At 35.6% G+C, this 18,750-nt stretch overlaps 2 protein-coding genes and 1 long non-coding RNA gene across 3 annotated transcripts; 2 read left to right on the top strand and 1 right to left on the bottom strand.

Annotated features, from left to right (window-relative positions):
* Positions 1-732: 732 nt before the first annotated feature.
* Positions 733-3,354, top strand: LOC149631182 (uncharacterized). The gene is made up of 3 exons (XM_089851228.1): positions 733-1,407; positions 1,469-1,714; positions 1,781-3,354. The coding sequence occupies exons 1-3, from the start codon at positions 1,173-1,175 to the stop codon at positions 3,352-3,354; spliced, it is 2,055 nt and encodes a 684-aa protein (XP_089707354.1). The 5' UTR covers positions 733-1,172.
* Positions 3,355-3,443: 89 nt separating this feature from the next.
* On the bottom strand, positions 3,444-5,524 carry LOC149631181 (uncharacterized). Its single transcript, XM_089851227.1, has 3 exons — positions 5,325-5,524; positions 5,192-5,255; positions 3,444-5,106 (listed from the first exon to the last, which is right to left on the bottom strand). Exon 3 carries the CDS (start codon positions 5,004-5,006, stop codon positions 3,444-3,446), a length of 1,563 nt encoding a protein of 520 aa, XP_089707353.1. The 5' UTR covers positions 5,007-5,106; positions 5,192-5,255; positions 5,325-5,524.
* A 515-nt stretch (positions 5,525-6,039) lies between these two features.
* LOC149631180 (uncharacterized) lies at positions 6,040-6,542 on the top strand. The gene is made up of 2 exons (XR_016374106.1): positions 6,040-6,150; positions 6,229-6,542. It is a non-coding gene; the product is annotated as an uncharacterized LOC149631180 (long non-coding RNA).
* Positions 6,543-18,750: the final 12,208 nt, after the last annotated feature.

Here is an 18,750-nt window from a genome sequence, read left to right as displayed (position 1 = left end):
ACATTTGCTTTTTGTGTGGCGAGGTATGATTCAGCTTTGATATGGACAAATGTTACAAATCATACTGGTAGACTAAGAATGCGGTTGAGGTATAGCGAGAGAGTAGAGTTTCCACAGCAATTGAGAGATATTGAAAAGGCTTGAACAATAGACTATTTTAAAATTCAATTCCTGCACTTGCAAAGAATTAAAAAAAGCGATAGATGCATATATTTAGGTTGTTTAAGGGGTAGTGATAGTCATCTCCACTCGGAGAGGTAATATTTTGGCTTTCCCAACTTGTGTAGGTATAAAACGAAACTTTCCCAGAATTATTATTGATTCAGAGTTTAGATATGTTCCAACTTCGAAGTCATTTCAGGTGGGGGAAGACAGTCTACTCCGGGGTTTAATCCGCCTGTTTTGCCTATCTTTAGCATTATGGAGCGAAACTTAAACTGACCTCAACTCTTAGATTATTGAGATTTATTGCCTCTTTTTTCGACAAAACGGTGGTGATCCAAGCAACGTAGAATATGCAAGTAGAAACACCGCACCAGCGATCAAATTTTTTTTAACATTAGCTCGCCCAAACTCCTATGGGCCGTTGCCCTTATTCTTTACTAAAATTAATTTTAAATTTAAAAGCCAACAGAATCTTTTATTATTAACAAATTTTGCTAAGCCTCGGTCAGAGTAGTGTTATGTTGATGTTATAAGAATAGGGAGCTAACAACTGAATAGGGGAAGAGATAGTCTGACGTCACGCAGCCCCCCTCTGGTTGGCATTTTTACGTGTAGAATACTGTTTCCAACCGTTATGGGGGAAGAAACTCCAGTAAGAGATAGAAGGGTGTGACGTTTCAGGGTCAGAACTGTTAGCTCCTTATAGGCAACATTAACTTCGGTTGGGATAAAAGCCAGACATTACGAATACTGTTGGTATGTTCAAATTGATTATTAATCTTACTGGTAGATCAATTAACTACTACATTATGATCTGTGAGAGCTGGGACATATTAATCAGCTATAGAGTAATTTCTGAGGGGGTATTGTAACGTCACGCGGGGTCAGGGAGAAGATACTACTGTACACCCATCTAGCGGAGACTTGATGTGTTTTATATACATAATTTCTCCTCACGTATACCACCATTTTGGAGGCAAAATTAGGAGAGTTAATAGCTAATTGCAATGGGTAGAAGGCATTGGCGGTGTGTTGTTGAAGGCTGTATAGGAAGCAAGCGTAATAAAAACCAAAACGAGGTGCCAGAAGATGTTAGTTTTTATCGAATTCCGTGCGTAGTTAAAAATCAGGGGGAAAAAACTGAAGAGTTGTCGGCATATAGGCGTACACAGTGGATAGTGAAGCTAAGGCTTAGCAACGTAACGGAATATACTAGAGTCTGTTCAAGGCATTTTTATTCAGGTATGTTTAAAAGTGAAATTTAATCGTAGTACATAAGATAATAACTTCAATCGGTTCTCAGGGGCCCCGTCTAAGCTTTTTGATAAAACTAACCCTGACTGGCTACCCAATAATTTGAAAAGTATAGCGGATACCCCAGCAGTTGTGAAACGTTACGATGGAAGGATTAAACGATCAAGGCAGGATTCGTTATCATTGAAGCCTACAAAACATCAACGAAAAAGAATAGGCATACCTATAGCTTCATCCACACCCATAGCCTTGTCTACACCTCATTCCAAAAAATCTAACTTGGGGCCGCAGTATGGTAAGATAAATTTTTTTAAAGTGTTAGGAAAATATTGAAATTATACTAATACCACCTTATCAATAGGGAATTCGACAGTGTGTTTCGAGAAATCGTTTGATGGCACATCTGTGCCAACTTTAGAATATTCTGATACATCATTTACAATGTCATCTGTTGAGAATATTAACACTGCTTTACAACTGTCACATTTACAAGACTCCGTTAACACTGAAATTGAATTGCCTGTTAGAAAACGTTCCATAGTAACTGAAACAGTACCCATTATTACTTATTTGACACAAGAAACTCAAACGGAACTAAATGCCACTTATATCGCACGAGAAACGCAAACCCTGCATTCTAGTTCTTCACAAGAAACTCAAACGGAACTAAATGCTACTCATATCACACGAGAAACTCAAACCCTGCATTCTAGTTCTTCGCAAGAATCTCAAACTGAACATTTGAATATTAGACATTCCATTATTCAAACAAGTTTTAGAGTTTGTTACCAATTTGAATTGGAATCTGTGGAAATTAAGTTGAATGAGTGTAAAGAAGTAATCAAAAACCTGAACTTTGAAATTGTGCAAGCTAGTGAAACTATAAAGCATCAGTTGGAGCAAATAGATAAACTAAATTTACATATAAAAAATATGGAAGAAAATCTGGATAGCTTAAAATTTACCCCTTCTTGTTTCCGTGGGGACCCTGGCAAAATTCTATTTTTTACTGGCTTGACTTCTTACGAATATCTAATAGACATAGTTGAGGAAATAGAGCCATATCTCTTTAAAAATTCTAAGTTGAGCCCCTTTCAACAATTTATTCTAACAGTTATGAAACTTAGACTATCCCCAAGTAACAAAGATATAGCTTATAGATTCTGCATTTCTGAAGCAGTTGTCGGTAGAATTTTCTACAACTGCCTTAACGCGTTGTATAATCGTCTATACAGATTTATAAAATGGCCAGAACGGGATGAGCTTCAAACGACTATGCCGACGTGTTTCCGTGAGAAATTTGGTAAAAAATGTGCTGTAATAATTGACTGCTTTGAAGTTTTCTCAGATAAACCGTCTAGTGTTAAGGCTCAAGCAGAAACCTTTTCTAGTTACAAACATCACAATACAGTTAAATTTCTAATCGGAATAACACCACAGGGTTCTATTAGTTTTATATCAAAGGGGTGGGGTGGCAGAGTAAGCGATAAACACTTGACAGAATGTTCGGGTATGCTTGATAAACTTATCCCAGGTGACCTTGTTCTCGCAGATAGGGGATTTAATATAGATGATTCTGTGGGATTTTACTGCGCAACTATTAAATACCCTAGTTTTCTTAATGGGAAGAAACAATTAGATCCTTTGGATGTAGAAGCTACAAGAAAATTGGCAAACGTCAGAATCCACGTAGAAAGAGTAATTGGAGAATTGCGACAAAAATATAGAATTTTGCATACGCAAATTCCTACCGAATTTTTAAGGCGTGCTCCCAATGAAAATGTATCGACCATTGATAAAATTTGTACAGTTTGCTGCGCCTTGACCAATTTAACTCCCTCAGTTGTTCCCACTGATTATAATGACTCTATATTAAATATTTCATATAACAATGTGCCTAGTTGTATTCATGAGGCGAGAAATGTTTTACAGTGAAAATTAGGAACTTTTAATTAACATTATCATGTAATATTTCCAAATAAAATTATCACTTTTAGGAACTCAAGGTAATTTAGAAGCTACATTTACATTTTAAGTCTACGTTTTACAACTGTTGGTTTACTTTTAATACACTCCTTGCAAAACCACTTTCCCTTGGGAATTCTTTTCATATTTAAACAAGTAATATGAAACCACTTAAAATTACAGTTTGGGCTTTCGCAAAAGATCATTTTTCCATGAGATTTTTGTTGGCAATAACACCACAAACCATCTTCGTCGGTTCTCTCTTCCTCCATCTGTATTTTGATTGATGGCTCAGATATCACAGAAGTTAGCTTAACATTAGTTGTTTCTGTTTTTCCCCTCTTACTTGCAGGAACCACAGAATTTAAATCAGATCTTGATGTACTGGGACATACAGTCGGACGTCTTTTTTTGAGCGAAGATAATATTGCGCGTGTTGGACTTGGATTTACATTAGGATATTCTATTTTGAGCGGAGATAATACTGCACGTGTTGGACTTGGACATACATTCGGATGTCCTTTTTTGAGCGGAGATATTTCACGATTTGCACTTTCATCCAGTGTTGATTTAAAGGCCTTATTCCGCGAGCCCCTTGGTTTTCGTTTAACATTTTCTTTCAGCGACGGGTCTTTGGTGTAGAATTTACCAACTAATTGAGGTAAAATTGCCATTTTAAAAAATAGGTTGGCTTTTTCGTGTTCCGTGTTGAAATAAGGTTCATTTGGATAGATCCTGTTGATTTTAAAATCAACATTGGTCCATATGCAAAAGTCTGCATAATTTCTGTTAGTGACAAATAATTGAGCCTGTACTTGAGAATAATACATGTGATTAGTCTTTAACTTGAATTGGGAATCTAAACAGAATTGTTGTTTTTCCAACCCAGCCCGATAAGATTTGTTTTTTAACGAATGAGGGCATTTAACTTCAATTAATCCAAGACCGCAACACTCACAGCTGACAAACCCGTCTGGCGATGCTCCAAGATGAGGATAATCAACATTCAGGCAAAGACCAGCTGATTCATACTTAAAGTTTACATGTTTTTCTTTCATAATGCGTTGGTACTCGTTGATCATGGTCTTTTCATGTGTTTTCCCCCATCTTGTGGCCTCATTCTCAAATGTGTTGGCGTTTGGGTAACAAATATTATTTATCAAGGAAATTGATGGATTTTGCGGGTTTGTGTGACAGGATTGATAAAAATTTGAAGCCGTAATTCTTCCGGCTCGGAATTTATGCCATATTTTACTGTTGGCCTGAAGTTTGGTCTCCCTTTCTACTTTTTCAGCTTCAGCAAGTGTGAATTGAATGTTTATTGTTTGACAGTAGTTAGTAAGTTCCAAAAGAGGCAGTTCTACTTCCGTCAGAACAATGGGATAGTTTTTAGTCAAACATATTGGAATGTACGGTTGCTGATATTTACGATCAACCCTAAAATACGCACTATGTACACCATGTTTGTGTAGCTTTTCAGCTAGCTTGCTATGGCTCTCAGCTGTCGCTTTTGGCACAAAGTTTTGCACCAATATGCATGATTTTGGTTTTGGAGGTTCAATGTTTTTTTCTAACACTAAATCCGCCTTCCTCTTTTGACTTAATGCAGAATCTACGTTCATGTCACTGACAGGAACATACCTCACCTCTTTTGTTGTTGGCACAACCCAATACGCCTTTTCTCCTGTGACAGTCTTCTTTTCAAACAACTCAACACCATAACTGATATAAAATAACAGAGACGCTATGTGTGAGCATGATTCATCAAGGCCTGCGATACACGTACAATGCCCAGACTTTATAATACCATCAAGGTCTGTAATAACCCAAGGCTTTAAGGGCGTCTCATTCATTCGTTGGGAATGCATCACCTATCAATAAAACCCTATAGTTAACAGTTGTATAGGCTATAGTTCTGTAAGATTTGTAGAAATACTTACAGTCGCTTTGACAAGAACTACGGTTTGGAATCGTTTAACTAAAACATCTCTAACGAATCCACTTAAAAAGTTGTTATACGCGCCCAAGTTCTTAAAATTTCTTAGGCATTCTTTCGTAAATGGGGATATTCCATCAATTAGATAATTATATATATCCCCATAGCTTATCTTTGGAAGAAGCGAAAGAGAATTTACATCACCTTCTGGTTTTACAGCTTTAAAGTCTTTCGATTTAAGTACATATGGGTCAATATTTCTGATGAATGAAATTTTATCTTTATATCTATTCTTTACGTGTAGCTCAAGTTCATTAAAATAAGCTGAGTAACCGTCAGTAGCCATCCTCTGATCCTTCTAACCACGCATTTAACTATAAATCCTTAATATCCTTCGAAAATTTGCCTTCAAAATGGCGGCTGATAAAAATTACGAGGAGGGAAAACCAAGAACGAAATAATGGAGTACGTAACAAGTCCATTAGCTTACATCAAGTGTTTTTGGATTTGGGGTATAAGCAGACGACAAAAATTCTTCCCCCTCACCGAAATTACTCTATTGGGGTAAATTTTACACCTTAACGATGAAGCCTCGCTGACTAAACGTTGGCGACAACTCTTCAAGGGAAATAATGACAAACAGAGCTGTATAGATTCTTTCATTATAGAAAATATTAAGTCGTACGTTGTCTGCTTCAAACAGGAAAAGCTGAGTTCCCGCTCCCGTCCCATTAGACCGAATCCCGTTGGATCGAAAGTCCCATTAGACCGAATCCCATTAGATCGAATGTCCCATTGAACCGAATCCCATTGGACCGAAAACGCCAAATGTGCGGGTTAATTTTCATACTTTGGCGGGTTCTTTTTCTTAAGATTGGCATTTCAATGTCTTAAATATATTTTTTAAGCTGGTTATATTCTGAAATATATATAAATACTGCAAAAGCTACACGTAGAATGCCGATCCTTGAAGCTCGATAATGACGCTGGGAAACCTCCGAAACCAGCGAAAACAAAATTTCTTCAGTTCAACGAAAGGTACAACAATGCTGTAAAAAAATATCAAGCCGCCATTGAAAATCCCAAAGAATGTAAAATCAGTGCCGCGACGAAATTACTGGATGCCATATCATCAAATATTGTAACGGATGTTTAAAAATTTTGAATGGAATGTATCAAATATTCATAAAGGAAATAAAAATTAATAACTGGAATGATATAATTGAGACTAATTCTTTAACCTAACCAAACCTAACCTAACCAGATCTAACCTAACCTAACCAGATCTAACCTGACCTAACCTAACCTGACCTAACCTAACCTAACCTAACCTAACCTAACCTAACCTAACCTAACCTAACCTAACCTAACCTAACCTAACCTGACCTAACCTAACCTGACCTAACCTAACCTAACCTGACCTGACCTGACCTGACCTAACCTGACCTGACCTAACCTAACCTGACCTAACCTAACCTAACCTAACCTAACCTAACCTAACCTAACCTAACCTAACCTAACCTAACCTAACCTAACCTAACCTAACCTAACCTGACCTAACCTAACCTAACCTAACCTAACCTAACCTAACCTAACCTAACCTAACCTAACCTAACCTAACCTAACCTAACCTAACCTAACCTAACCTAACCTAACCTAACCTAACCTAACCTAACCTAACCTAACCTAACCTAACCTAACCTAACCTAACCTAACCTAACCTAACCTAACCTAACCTAACCTAACCTAACCTAACCTAACCTAACCTAACCTAACCTAACCTAACCTAACCTAACCTAACCTAACCTAACCTAACCTAACCTAACCTAACCTAACCTAACCTAACCTAACCTAACCTAACCTAACCTAACCTAACCTAACCTAACCTAACCTAACCTAACCTAACCTAACCTAACCTAACCTAACCTAACCTAACCTAACCTAACCTAACCTAACCTAACCTAACCTAACCTAACCTAACCTAACCTAACCTAACCTAACCTAACCTAACCTAACCTAACCTAACCTAACCTAACCTAACCTAACCTAACCTAACCTAACCTAACCTAACCTAACCTAACCTAACCTAACCTAACCTAACCTAACCTAACCTAACCTAACCTAACCTAACCTAACCTAACCTAACCTAACCTAACCTAACCTAACCTAACCTAACCTAACCTAACCTAACCTAACCTAACCTAACCTAACCTAACCTAACCTAACCTAACCTAACCTAACCTAACCTAACCTAACCTAACCTAACCTAACCTAACCTAACCTAACCTAACCTAACCTAACCTAACCTAACCTAACCTAACCTAACCTAACCTAACCTAACCTAACCTAACCTAACCTAACCTAACCTAACCTAACCTAACCTAACCTAACCTAACCTAACCTAACCTAACCTAACCTAACCTAACCTAACCTAACCTAACCTAACCTAACCTAACCTAACCTAACCTAACCTAACCTAACCTAACCTAACCTAACCTAACCTAACCTAACCTAACCTAACCTAACCTAACCTAACCTAACCTAACCTAACCTAACCTAACCTAACCTAACCTAACCTAACCGTAAGGCAGATGCAACTAATTTAGTTTATAATGACTTTAGTATGCAAACACACGAATGTTAGTATTACGAAACTTACTTTTCCTTTCGAGGATTCGATCCAGGGTCTGTCGATTGATGGTCCGATACTCTTCCACTAGGCCACGGTGAGACGGAAACCACCATTGCTTAATTAACTTTTGACGAAGAATTATAAAACACTAACAACAGATAACATTTCTGATAAAAAATTCCCAATAGACAGAAACCGCCCAACGGGCTTGATTGAGAAAAGCAATACTTAAAATTTCGATTTATTGGGAATCGGTTTAACGGGATTCGATTTATTGGGATTTCGGTTTAACGGGATTCGGCGTAATGGGACAACTCCGAGTTCCCAAGGGTGAGAAGTAAGGGGTTTTTAGAGTGGGCTCGTCACCAGTGACTCCGCGGGGCCCGTCTCGACCGCTTAGTGTGTGCTGTCCCTCCCTTTCGTTACTGATTAAAGTGATTGGATTTATTAAAATCATAGACTCATAATAATTTTATTTTGGTTAGCCTTTTATGTCACTCTCAGTAGGTATTTTTCAGCTACAATTAAGTAACTTAACCTTCTTAGATAGTAATTTGGGGTTTCTGGCAAACAAAAAGGTTTCTAACATGATTAAAATATTTAATAAAGTATTGCATTATGTTGAAAGACCTGGGTCTTTTTCAATGTAAAAGGTGGTTTTTAATGGATATAAAGTTTTCCAGTAAAAATATCCCTTATTGCAGAATAATTAGCATTTAATTAGTCTTAGAAACTAGACTACTGCACCGCCATTGGATTAATGACGTCTACTAAAAAAACCTCTTCGTTTGGTTGAATTCGCACACGCTGAGAGAAGTAAGGGTAAGAGGTTCTGGCTAGCAGACGCCACTAAAGCAATGGCGGCACAATAGTCCTCGTTTTAATGACTAATTTAATGCAAGTTATTTTGTAATAAAAGATAATTTTTTTAATATATTTCCTTTTATGTTTAAAAAAGGCCGTTCTTTTAAGGTATAATGTTATGATGCTTTCCTTTAATTATGGTGATATTAGGAAAATGGCTTTTTGACGTTTTCTATTCGACTCAATTGAAAGGAAAAATAACCCTTCACCCCCTAACACTCGACTTTCACCGCGCGAATTTCTTTCCGGAAACAAATTCGGAGAAAAGGCGAAAAAAGGTAAAATCCGCCATGGAAATTTTTATCCTGTGTGGTCGGTTTTCACTGGACGAAACCACGGCGGAATTTAATATCTGATAAGCTCCGTGTCCGAACTGAGCGATTGTGCTCATTAGATTTCCTTCATATTAACATCTTTGTTACAATAAATAATTATTTCATTTCATCTTTGTAACTTAAATTTCTTCTATCCCACCAATATTTTCGAATCTATTCATTTTAATATTTAAATAACATCACAGTTCTCTAATCAATTGATTATGGTAAACAGGTTAAGCCTCGGTAAAACACCGGAAATTTCAAAATGGCGGCTCCCTAGTAAACGCGCGTTCAGTGTTAACCACATGACTTGCATACCCTCAATGATTGGTTTGTGCCTACGAAAAAAAAACGCGGCTCGGGAAAATTTGCAAAAATAGAAATAGGACCCGCAATGCAAAATCGCGAAATTCGCCAAAAAAAGAGGAAACATTTTTCCTTTTACGCAAAATTTTGCGAAAAACGCCCAGTGAAAACAGAGTGTAAGAGATAAAATTGTAAGGAATAAATCTTTAAGTTTATTTCCAAAGAAAATATTAATATCGAGAAGGCCTCTACTTTTACGAACATTGGCTATGGAATACTAAATTTATCGGCATGTTTGTTACTCTAGAACACATCGTTCTGGTGTAAAGATCAACTGAGGCAGCAATGATTCAAAGATTGTGAAGAACATTTTTATTCTTTAGCACTTAACATATTCGTCCTTCCCTTTTATTTCTATACTTGCACCACGTCATTGGTGACGTTGGGATACACACTCAGTTAAAGAACAAAACTCGGATAATACAATAAGGGAAGTTAGACTTGATAAATTCTTAACTGATAGGTATATGAAAGCTACCATTATCTCCTCGACTTCGCCTTACCATGTACCACTAATACCATTTAATAAGCTTTCTATTATCCATTACTTTTAAGTCAAATAAGACATTGTGGAGCCGATATATCATGGAATATGTTAAACTCTTTTTTAACACTTCGCAACGCAATGTAACATTTTATCCCGTATTTTCTTTTACAATCTGATTTAAACAAAATAAAGAGGACAGAATTTCCTCAAGGTTTAATAAAAATCTCTAATAAAAAGGCGAATTTTCAAATCAATTTCCTTACATACGTTCACCTTTCACTTGCAAACATTCAATAAAGTTTTGACCGTTTCTTTCCAAATAGAGAGGTGAAAAAGAAACAGAATATACATAAAAAGTCTTTCTTAAACGGAGTTATTTCGAGGCAGATAGAAAGTTTCTAACGAAATTAATCGATTGGAAAACATACATAGACTCTTCAGTCAAATGACATTATTCAAAACATAGTCAAAAGGAAACCAAATGACATTATTCAAAACATAGTCAAAAGGAAACTAAATGACATTATTCAAATTAACTTTAACCGCCTCGTAAAGGTAAGGTGGTTCTTTCATTTTTATGTAATAGCATCCAACATAATTCCCTGAATCTTCCAATTTCGTCAAAATAATAGAACAATGTTTGTTGGTAAACTGATTTTCATCGATATCCAAACCGAACTCATTCTTCAGGTGATTAATTGGTTCTTCCCATTTTACACTCGATTCTAAACTCGAAGCGTCAGGATCTGGGCAATAAATCACTTCGTTCACTGGGAGAGGCGTTGCAGCTTCGTTTTCCAATTTGAAACGATTTAAGTGAAACTCTGAACTAACATTATCACTCGATAAAGGTTCTGGTTCTTTCTTTACTTCCTTGGAAATTGTGGTTGGACTTTCACATACAGCATTAAATTCGCACTTGGAAGGCGAAGTATTTAATGAAATTACTTGGTTGATGTTGGAACCGATATGTTTTGAATAAGTACATTTAGATTTCCTCGCGTTTCCGGGTTCATCAGGTTCTGATTCTGAATGAATTTCGACTTGTTTTGACTGGTCAGTTTCATTGAGAGAATCATCGTTTATATTTGTCATCCGTCCCTGTTTGTCGTCTGGTTTGAATTTTAATGGACACCCAAAGTCTGCAACACTGTTTGATTGATCGCTATCGTTTTTCCGTCTTAACGAGACTGTTTTCCGAGTTTTTCGTCCAATTCGAGATTTTAACGGATGAAGTGTAGCAATGTGCTTTCTTAGTACATGTTTCAATCTGGCTGCGAAATCACAAAACGTACACTTAAACGGACGTTCGTCACTGTGAGTCAATACGTGCTTCTTTAAATAATCTCGCCTTTGGGAGCCATAATCGCAAATATCGCATTTAAATGGACGCTCATCAGTGTGCGTCGAGACGTGCATCTTTAAATTCCTGCGTGTTCGGGTACGGTAATCGCAAATATTGCATTTGAATGGACGCTCATCAGTGTGCGTTAAGACGTGTTTCTTTAAATCCACGCGTGTTTTGGAGCGATACTCACAAATATCGCATTTGTACGGACGCTCGTCACTATGAGATGCGACATGTTGCTTTAAAACATCTCGTCTTTGGGAACGATAATCGCAAATATTGCATTTGAATGGACGCTCATCAGTGTGCGTCAAGACGTGTTTCTTTAAATCCACACGTGTTTTGGAGCGATACTCACAAATATCGCATTTGTACGGACGCTCGTCACTGTGAGATGCAACATGTTGCTTTAAAACATCTCGTCTTTGGGAACGATAATCGCAAATATTGCATTTGAATGGACGCTCATCAGTGTGCGTCAAGACGTGTTTCTTTAAATCCACGCGTGTTTTGGAGCGATACTCACAAATATCGCATTTGTACGGACGCTCGTCACTATGAGATGCGACATGTTGCTTTAAAACATCTCGTCTTTGGAACGATAATCGCAAATATCGCATTTGAATGGGCGCTAATCACTGTGCGTCAATACGTGTCTCTTTAAATGACCTCGCCTTCGGGAACGATTATCGCAAATATCGCATTTGAATGGACGCTGGTCACTGTGCGTCAATACGTGTCTCTTTAAATTCCTGCGCGTTTGGGTACGATAATCGCAAATATCGCATTTGTACGGACGCTGGTCACTGTGAATTAATTTCTGATTCTTGAAGACTGAGCTCATTCCTGTCTGGAAGGCTCTGACCCATTGGACCGAATCGCATTCGGCCGAAACCAGTCCCAATCAACCGAAAAACCCGCACTTTTGGCGGATTCGGTCCAATGGGACAGTCCCATTGGAGCGAATGCGAAAACCCGCACTTCTCCTGGTTTCGGTCCATGCGCATATACACCCGATGGAACTAAAATGAATTTAATTCCCGGGAGCGCAGAGATTGTATCTTTGTAAGCTAACAATTTCTCTGACTTATAATAAAATAATGGTCAAAGAAATTGAGCACCATACGCGAACATTCTGTAAAATATTAAGCACCTACTTTAGTTTAGAAGAACCAAATACTTTCAGATCCCCGAAAATTTACTTTTTAAAGGGAATCGTAGATTTTTTTTATTATTTTAAGTAATATTTATCACGTTACATGGTTTTGACTGCAGTTTTAGAGTATTAACTAGACATTTTCGAATATTGGTTTTTTAGATATGAAAACCATAACCCTTAAAAAAACCTATTCGTTCCCAAAGATATACCGAAATACCTAACTTAACCAAATCAAACCTAACCTAACATAACAGTAATGTTTTGAAAAAGGCATATTATTTGAGAAGTCAAAGAAGCCAAACATAGATATTTTGGAAAAGGCGTAGCATAGTTAAATGATTTATAAAATATTAACCTAACTCAACCAAACCAAACCTAATCTAACATAACAGTAATGTTTTGGAAAAGGCATATTATTTGAGATGTCAAAGAAGCTAAACATGAATATTTTGCTTTACGTTTTTTATTGAAGTATCATTATAAATAAAAGTCGGATTGAGCTAAAGTTACGGTCCCCTTTATATATGTTTCTGCTTAGTGCAGATTTTGAAAATGTAAAGCAGTTTCTTAACAATCTTAATTAAAATGAAGACTGAAGGAGCAGATATTAATCAAAAATGTCTTGATTAGAATCAAGACCTAAAAAGTATCGATAAGACTGAGGTTTCACTTGACTGAAGGATCAGATATTAATTTTTCTTTTTAATTGAAACTAAAAGGCATGCTTAAGGAAAAACAACGTTCCATTACCATTTTCCGTTGAAATAACTTATTTTACTGGTAATCAATTTCAAAAATTTACTTATCTCGGCTTTTCGACCACAATTCCATTCCCCGAAAATATTTTATCATTACAATAATTACTTTTGGGAGATAAAACAATAAAAAACTGTAATAGCGGTCTATTTAGCCATGACAAAAACCTTTTAAAAGTTACAGCACCAAATAACCCTTTTGAGACTAACGGGACCTGAGCTTAACCCGCTACTATTACGACCAGGGACAATTGATGTAAACTGGAGTTGAAATATCATCATGTGCGACGTTTAGCACTTTAACTCTCCCAGTGTACCTTGTGATGCATCATCTAAACGCTGAGGATGTTGGGATATAGCTATTAACACTACCATCTCCCTCTGCTAACTTGAAGCAAACTTTCCTCTCTTTTTGCTGCTCATTACCGGTGTCATTCCCTTGACTTTCAGTTCGTTATAACAACTATCATGAGTTTATTTATTTCAAACCAAAATAGAAAAAAATTGGATTCTTTTTCCTTTTGTGCTACTTAGAATTTACAAATGTATGTTGTGACGTGCCATATCAAATAGTCTCTAACTATTGTTACAAACTAGAGAGTGAAATTGGGAGTAAAACTGATCATGCCCTGAACTATGAGAAAGAACAATATGACGGTTGACTAAAGTACACTTGATATTACATAATTTTGCAAAACCACGAGTAAAAATCTTACTGTCCCTATTGAATTTGCCGCCATTGGTTTTAGAATAATTAAAATGTTCCACTGCGAAGCGTGCCGGGCACGAATGGGGATGTAACGTCTTTAGAAACCTTTTAAAACGCAAGTCCAAACACGTACTCTCTCAAAAGTAATTAATGTAATGATAAAATGCTTTCGGGGAATGGAATTGTGGTCGAAAAGCCGAGATCAGTAAGTTTTTGAAATTGATTACCAGTAAAATAAGTTATTTCAACGGAAAACGGTAATGGAACGTTGTTTTTTCTTAAGCATGCCTTTAAGTTTCAATTAAAAAGAAAAATTAATATCTGATCCTTCAGTCAAGTGATAACCTGTCTTATCGATACTTTTTAGGTCTTGATTCTAATCAAGACATTTTTGATTAATTTATCCATTGAATTGATTTCTACGATAAATTAATCTTCAAATAACACAAGAGAAAGTGTTCTGTGTTTCTTATTTTATAAACTAATGGTCGCTCGTTTACATTTTAAGTAACTGTAAATATTTTTCAGCAAAATAAACAGGCATTATTAAATAAACATACAATTTTTAAACCAGGTGTCTGAATTTAGCATGTCTTTCATACCGTATGAATGTGCTTATTTGGTAATTGATCTTTGGTGCAATTTCAAACGGATAGTGGATTTTGGATTCAACGATAAAGCAGAGTTAAGCAACACTTTGTCTCTCGGATCAAGTGACTCGAACTTATAATTTAATAGCAAATGAGAAAGAACTACTTTCTCGACGAGTATAGCCAGTTGTTTACCTAGAAAAAAATGTACGTGTTATATTTATTATTACTCTAAATTAACATAGTATTAGTGAATGGCTAGGTTCAAAAAAAAAATACACGGAAATATTCTATACGAGTGTTTTTGCAAAGAGTGTTATTTAAAGAAACATATTGCTGTGCAACTACGTAGATGAGGAAGTCTTCCACAAAGCTAGATCGGTTTTACGTAGCTATATGTCTTTCCGATTTCAAGTTCTTTAAAAACCATGGCCGCGCCGGTTAGCATAAAAAGCGCTAAAGCCGCGTTTACACGAGACACTTTGAAACCGTTTTAAACCGTTTTGGAATGTACCTAAAAGAATATTAAGTTGATAAAACCAGAGATCTTTCACGAGAAAATGCAAATATTATTTTTTAAAAAGTGTTAGGCCTTTCCAAAACGGTTGAAAAAGGTTCCAAAGTGTCTCGTGTAAATGCGGCTTAAATTTTATCAGATGAAACCATAATTCAAATTGATTACTAAAATTAATTAAGTCATAGTTATAACAATAGAAAATTTCACTTTTTAAAGTTTGATTGATTTAAGACAAAACTATACTCGGCGAGTGAAAATGCTTCCTAAGTGTAAAGAAAACTGATACTCGAGAAATTTAATTACAAATGCTATTCCACTAAAAGCGGTTTCGGAGCAGGACAGGAAATAGGCATAGGACACTGGACATTGTCCAATAAAATTTTTAAATATCCCATAATTTTTTTAAAAGCTAATAGTCTGGAGGATAGCTGAAATAATCATGCACTTTTTCAAGAAAGCATAAAACTTGGTATAAAGTTAGTTTGAAGTATTAAGTCAATTAAAGATTGGAGGCATTCCGTATCTCTGTTGTGACAGCCGTGACAAGCCGTCAAAGCGGCCGTGAAATTGTAAACTCACCTAATATCATTTTAGGTAGCGCCCCTCGAGATACGCCGCCTTCGAGCTATGGAGAAAATGTAGGGGTCGTGTATAAAGCAAAAATCTCTCCGATTCGTAGGAGCTCAGTAAGGAATGAAAGAAATTTTCAATAGAAAATCAAACCACGCGCTACAAAATGAAAAAAATAATTTAATTCTTAACTGCTATTATTGAACATTTTACAATAACAATTTGGAACCATAATTAAAGGCATAATTTCGCATAAGCACAACTCCAAGTAACACCTGTTACTATTATTAATAAAACTATTTAACCATAAATATATTTAGAGTTATAAACAATTTTTTTAATCATTCATGTGTAAAACCCTCTATGGTTTAAATGTATTCCATTTTCATAGCAGTAAACACAATTGGAAAAAAGTTACTTCCAATTAAAAACACTCCTTATACATGAAAGCCGGAACATTTTGAAGTAACAATTTCGCAACATAATTAGTCACAATTTCGCAACATAATTAAAGTCACAATTTGGCAACATAATTAGAGTCACAATTTCGCAACATAATTTAAGTTATAATTTCGCAACAATATTAAATTTATAATTTCGCAACATTTAAGAATAAGCAACTGTCAACGTTTTTAAGTAATAATTTGAAAACATTTTAATTATTCTTCACATTTTAAAGATCGAAAAATATTTTTATGATACAGGCACTCAGTTAGAAATTCGGTATCCCAATACTGCTAATTAATGCTTGTTAAGTTGTAACTTCATGGTAAATTAAGTATTGCAGTGATAGAATGGATGTTTTTCTGGTTTTTTAGTTTATTTACGGGGTTTTAGTGATCTCTTGCATGACAAGAAATATCAAGACTTCATATCATAGTTGTATAGTGCAGAGCGTGGTACACTATGAAGTTACCGGAATTTTCCTTTTATAAAAGTAAATTTTAGCTCCCGTCGTAGTTAAATCCAAGTTAAATTATACTTCGGCTTAACTATGAACAAGTTCGTGTTAGTGAAAGACGATTCTCTAAAGTTAAAAGGAAACGAAGAAACCGAGATAAACTGGGAAATATGCTTCTAATGTCAAAAAAATGAAATTATGAAAATAGATTTAAAGCAGTTGGCTATAAAACAATTTCCGAAACCCATAGAGGGTTTTAAACATTAATGATCAAAAAAATTGCTTACAACTCTAATAATATTTATGGTTAAATATTTATATTAATAATAGTAACAGGTGTTACTTGGCGTTGTGCTTATGCGAAATTATGCCTTTAATTATGTTGCCAAATTGTTATTGTAAAATGTTCAGTAATAGCAGTTAAGAGTTAAATTATTTTTTTTTTTCATTTTGTAGCGCGTGGTTTGATTTTCTATTGAAAATTTCTTTCATTCCTTACTAAGCTCCTACGAATCGGAGAGATTTTTGCTTTATACACGACCCCTACATTTTCTCTATAGCTCGAAGGCGGCGTATCTCGAGGGGCGCTGCCTAAAATGATGTTAGGTGAGTTTACAATTTCACGGCCGCTTTGACGGCTTGTCACGGCTGTCACAACAGAGATACGGAATGCCTTCAATCTTTAATTGACGTAATATACTTCAAACTAACTTTATACCAGAGCTGTGCTAATTAGCTGACAACTAATTGAATTAGAATTAGTAATTAGGGAAATATTTATGAACTAATTAATTAGTCAATTAGCAATTAGGGAAATATTTATGAACTAATTAATTAGCCAATTACCAATTAGGCATAGAAACTAATTCAATTCAATTAGAAATTAGACATTTATTTATCAAACTAATTAATTAGAATTACTATTTTCTAATTAAGGTAAAAAAGAAACCATGAGTAAATATAAAAGTTTAAAAGTGCCCATGGATTTAGTACTTTGGTAATGCAAAGTTTAATGTTTTAATGCCCTGTAAAAACGGGTACGGAAGCCATGAATTATTCTCGAAAAATGAGACAGGCCTCGAGCCTTCCGTCATGTTAAAATTTGTCTCATTTATTCATTTTCTTGCCACAGTTCCTATAATTGACTCCTGAGTAGTAAATACATGCGCACTGCTATTAATTCGAGTAGGTAAAACAGTCGTAATTTCGAAATGGGGCAGTTGCGAAGTACGAAATTTTCTACTAGTACTATAGTATTCTCTCATATTTGAGGAGCTGAAAAATTTAGAGCAGCACTATGGTTTCCTCATCGATATAATAAGGCTTTTTCATATTCAAATAGATGAATCAAGAGTTAATTCCTCGATTTTTTACAACAATTTGGCGTAAAAGATTAATTGAAAATCCAATTGGCTAATTAGTTGCTCCTAAATCTAATTAAATTTTAATTAGATAATTACCTTTCCGATTCATACTAATTAATTAGAATTACTTCTCAATTAGCACTAAGGTAATTAAAATTCAATTACCATTTTCAATTAGTAAATGTTGCTAATTAATTAGAAATTCAATTAGCTAACTAATTAATTAGCACAGCTCTGCTTTATACCAAGTTTCATGCTTTCTTGAAAAAGTGCAAGATTTTATTGAAAATCGACAGTGATCCTCCAGACTATATGGTGGTCACTGGACGGTTGACCAGTAAATTTTTCCGAAGTTTTGATAGCTTGACTAAGATGCGACACAATTTTTCCTCACTTCAGTGGACAATGTCCTATAAATTTTCCAGTCAAAGGGGGTATCACTGGACACATGTCCTATTAGAATGTTTCTTTTTTATTTCCGCCCCTTGTTCGGAGGCTAGTTCCTACGTTTAATGGTTATTTAACCTGGGATTAGACTCGGTTTCAGGGTTATTTCACCAAGGATTTGACGAGTTTTAAAGATATTTTCACTAGTCTTACCCAACAACAGTAATGGGAGTCCTAGCAAAGAGCACTAACAGAAGCGTTCATAACTAAGGCCATTAAACTTATATGGACTGCAATGATAAGCATCACCTGTCGTCACCCCTACCGGGAGAGTTCCGAAACGTTTTGACTCATAGGTCATGTTATGGCTATGGTTTGAGTCTGAAGTTTCTTAAAATGACATTAGGTCTGTAATTTATTGAAATTATTCAACTAAAATTAATATGTAGTTACACCATCATAAA

Source organism: Phalangium opilio, unplaced genomic scaffold, assembly GCF_054372755.1.
Source record: "Phalangium opilio isolate 3A_F unplaced genomic scaffold, DU_Popi_V2 ptg000101l_1, whole genome shotgun sequence".
Classification (NCBI taxonomy): Eukaryota; Metazoa; Arthropoda; class Arachnida; order Opiliones; family Phalangiidae; genus Phalangium; species Phalangium opilio.
This window is presented reverse-complemented; position numbering and strand designations above follow the sequence as displayed.

Coding starts and splice junctions, on each gene's coding strand:
- LOC149631181 (XM_089851227.1), bottom strand. CDS start 5,006: ATGAACGTAGATTCTGCATTAAGTCAAAAGAGGAAGGCGGATTTAGTG.
- LOC149631182 (XM_089851228.1), top strand. CDS start 1,173: ATGGGTAGAAGGCATTGGCGGTGTGTTGTTGAAGGCTGTATAGGAAGC. Junction 1,408..1,468: donor TTCAAGGCATTTTTATTCAG/GTATGTTTAAAA, acceptor ATCGGTTCTCAG/GGGCCCCGTCTAAGCTTTTT. Junction 1,715..1,780: donor TAACTTGGGGCCGCAGTATG/GTAAGATAAATT, acceptor CCTTATCAATAG/GGAATTCGACAGTGTGTTTC.